The sequence below is a fragment of the Cicer arietinum genome, chromosome 5 (assembly GCF_000331145.2).
Source record: "Cicer arietinum cultivar CDC Frontier isolate Library 1 chromosome 5, Cicar.CDCFrontier_v2.0, whole genome shotgun sequence".
Classification (NCBI taxonomy): Eukaryota; Viridiplantae; Streptophyta; class Magnoliopsida; order Fabales; family Fabaceae; genus Cicer; species Cicer arietinum.
In genome coordinates this window covers 49,734,200-49,738,275 of record NC_021164.2, presented here as the reverse complement: position 1 = coordinate 49,738,275, position 4,076 = coordinate 49,734,200, and the positions used below count along the sequence as shown (strand labels likewise).

At 27.6% G+C, this 4,076-nt stretch overlaps 1 protein-coding gene across 1 annotated transcript in view; it reads right to left on the bottom strand.

Moving 5' to 3' along the window:
- Positions 1-369: 369 nt before the first annotated feature.
- The window catches only part of LOC101504921 (probable polygalacturonase At3g15720), a 12,673-nt gene continuing 8,966 nt past the window's right edge, over positions 370-4,076 (bottom strand). The window contains exons 2-6 of the mRNA XM_027334698.2: positions 3,866-3,956; positions 3,110-3,215; positions 2,624-2,713; positions 2,287-2,493; positions 370-546 (exon numbers count right to left, since the gene is read on the bottom strand). Coding sequence (XP_027190499.2) covers positions 370-546; positions 2,287-2,493; positions 2,624-2,713; positions 3,110-3,215; positions 3,866-3,956 — 671 coding nt within the window. The remainder of the gene's footprint in view (positions 547-2,286; positions 2,494-2,623; positions 2,714-3,109; positions 3,216-3,865; positions 3,957-4,076) is intronic.

Here is a 4,076-nt window from a genome sequence, read left to right as displayed (position 1 = left end):
TTAAATACTAACTTGATGTTGGGTAATGTCTGACTTGAAGCTTTCATATAACTGAGAACTCTTCGAAGCAAACACAATAACACCACTGTCAAAATAAAAGTTAAATAATATTCATTAAATAAATAACTTCAAATCAAAAATAAAATTAAAAAACAAAATATAAAATAACAACTTACTAAAATGTAGAGAAAAAAGCTTGGAGAAATAATATTTGTAGAGAGAAGGTGGAGAGAAAATTTAAAAAAAAAGCGTAGAGAGAAGGTAGAAATGAAAAAGGATAAGAAAAGTGATATTTATAGAAAAATCTTGACCTTTGTGGCGGCCAAAGCAGCCACAAAATCCAACGGTAACTAAAGCATTTGTTGTTGCCTAAGCAGCCACAACGGGCAACGTGTAATTCGGCATTTGTGGCAGCCTTTGCAGCCACAAAGTGTAACGGTTCAGTGTTTTTGTGGCGGCTTGGGCGGTCACAAATGGTTTGCCTTTGTGGCAGCCTTTCATCTTATAAAGGGGTGATTTTGTGGTTGAGAAAGCTCTCACAAAGGACTACAATTTCAACTGGATTTTGTGGAGGCCTAAGCCCTCACAAAATGACAACGTTATGATTTTGTGAGGGCTTAGGCAGCCACAAAATCCAGCTGAACTTGTAGTCTTTTGTGAGGACTTTTTTCATTCACAAATAACGACCAATTTGAATTTTAGTATTTGTGAGCATCGTGAACATATTATATAATTCATTATGAGCAACGTTTCCCTGTAGAGAACTTGACCCTATGCATCTTTCCATACACAAAATGCGATTTCACCTCTCAAACACTCTCAAGTAGGGGTGGGAATAGGTCAGGTCAGGCTTTGAAAGATCTGAGTCTGGCCTACAATTAACTTTTTTTAGGCCTAGGGCCTATCATAGATTTTTTTCTCGGCCTGACCTGACCTTTTTAAAAGTTTGGTCTAGCCTAAAAGCCTTATTAACATTAAAACATTTAAATGATATATTTTACATTTTTTAAATAGACTAAACTATGCATTTATGTAAAAAGAAAAATAATAAAATTATAATCAAATCTAATAAAATAATAACTAACAAGTCTGCACTGCAACAACCTTCCAAGAAAACAGAAAACAAAATGAATGCATAATTAGTCCTTATACACATATCAAGCTACATGTACTATCCATAACGATTTATATAATGTTCTACCCATACCACATGATGTTCTCCACATACCAATACCAATGTACATATCTATATATATTAAACAAAAAATGATTTTTCTAACAAAATGATTTTAAAAAAATCTGAAACAAACACAATTTAAACCCTAAAAATGATATTTGGTTTAAAAGAATAGGATTTTTTTTCCTAAAACAAATGCACCCATTATTATCTCTCAAACAAATATGGAACAACTACTGAGTGATTGTCTAATTGAACGACTATCGAATATGAAACGAATATGAAATGACTGCTGAGTATTACCTAATTGATAGACTTTAAAATATAAAATAATATTATTAATAAATAGTAATAAAAAATAACATTAATAAATAATAAAATATATATAGGCCGACCTTTCAGGCCTAATAGACAAACCAGCAAACCAGAAAAACCATTAAATTAGAAAAACAAATAAATCAGGAGAAAAAAAAAAGTTTCAGTAAACTATAATTAATCAATTCAGTAAACATAAATAGAAAACCAAAAAAGTCAATAAGATAATTCGTAAATTCATTACATTAAACAATAATCGTTCACAAAATAAATTTGAAAACCAAAATCCATATAGTGTTCATCCAAAAACCATAATCCATATAGTGTTCATCCAAATTAGGGATCTTTTAGTTAATTTCAATAGTTTATAGACTAAATTCCGGAGATAGTATTAATTTAGAGATTAAATAGACTATTTATATTTATTTATATTGAGTACATGAATGGAAGGATTCAAATCTTTATTGGATTGAGAATGACATATTATCAAAGAAGAATCAAGCTTCCATATTGCCTTGCAAAAGTTGATACTAACACTTTTTTATTTTTTTTACTAATATGAAACTTTATTAAAATAATAGAAAAAGATAAATTATTATTAATAACAATGACACTTACAAAATTGAACTATATTCATTTCAAATTATAATATCAAGTTTTTATTAATAAACTGCCATTTCGAGAACAACACTAATAAAACTTGATAAATGATACAATTATTATGACACAACATTTTACATACGGTGGTGGATAACATATAATTGATTCAAACAATATATTTATGTGCATGAGACCTTTGGAACAGTGGATTCAATTGTTCCTTGAAGATTTTGACAAAAAGCATTGACCTTTTTTTCCTTTTGAGAAGAAACAATGTTAATTTGATCCATTACAATATTGGAACAACCGAGTGAGCTGCAATCTAGTTTAATAGCTATGTCACTAGCTGAAGTTCCATCAATTCCATGGTATGTTACTTCACTCACTTCCACGTATGAATCCTATAATAATTTCCACAAAATTCAAAGCATAAATATAATTAAAAATATTATTGTAGATGTAATAGATTATTATAGTAGAAATGAAATATTTATATATGTGTACCTTTTCATTTGCATTTGCACCTTTAACGCCATAGTGTTGATCTATAATTATTGGGTTGCTTACATTTTGAAGATATATTTGGTCAAAAGTAATCTTTCTAGCATAACCTGATCCACCCTGCAAAAAATAAAAATATAAAAAATTAAAAACTAAGAGATGATTATTATGAAAAAAAATGATTTTTTTAATCGTAGTTCCCATAAAATAAAATGAAAAAAAAAAAAGCTTGAAAAAAACATAAAAAGGAAACACATGAATAGGTTTTTGGAATTATTTTGTAAGTTTTATAGCTAGATCAATATTTTCCTTTTTTTTATGCATGTTTAATTTTCATACTTTTACTAATTTACATATGAGTCAGTATATTTGTTAATGTATGGAACTAAAATAAAGGATATTAGAAATGTCTACTTACATAATTATACTATTTGATTTAGAAAAAAAGTGAAGAAATAAGCTTCAAAATTATAATTAGTAGAGTAGATGTTTAAATATAGCATAATTTCAACTCACAAGAAATGTCTTGATTCTTGCTCCATTTGTGGTTCCAATAAAAGTACAATTATGTACATGAACTTCTTCAACTGTCTCATAAGAGTGATCTTTACCAAGACCAATGCTGAGTAATTCACAAATTTTTCATTATAATTTATCAGATGTCATAATTCAAATACAATATATATATATAACAAGTGTGAATGGACTCAAAAATATAACAATAACAAATGTGATAATTAGTTTTCACTTTTCAAATGCTAAGTGTTTGATGATCAACTCTTTCAATGTTCCAACTCTTAATTCCATATATATATATATTATCGATATAAAACTGTTTTATATTGACATCTAATAAAAACACTACCATATATAATTATGTTATGCTACTGATTTCAAATTACTCTTGCTAAAACTGGAGCGGCATAGCAAAATAGTAATTTGATTTACATTTACCATTCATATAATTAAAATTTCACACACACACATATAAATTTCAAACACACATAAATTTTTTAAAATTTTAATTAACCATCTGATTTTTAATTTTTAAGGTACATAAATCCTAGTAATTTGAAAATATAGTCGAGAGATAAGTAATATTTAATCGAACATTGTTCCAACTTATAGAAGAGTTTGGTCTTGAATTCTCTCAATTGAATCTTTCTTAATTTCCTGGATTCATTATCCACTTGATAAATTCAACAAGTTGGTTAAAACTAAAATTGAATTAAGTTTACATAAAATTAAAATACAAATTATATATAAAATAACCTCATTCCATGGTCTGGTCCACAAACAAGACGAGTAGCATTGATGTACGAGGAGCCACCATTGATCGCAATACAATCATCACCTATTGAGACAATTCATATTAAAATTTCTCATATATACTAGGTAATTATTTTAAGATTGATGATCTTTTGCTATAAAATGAAATATTAAGTACACATTTGAAATAACAATTTTAAGTACACTCACACTA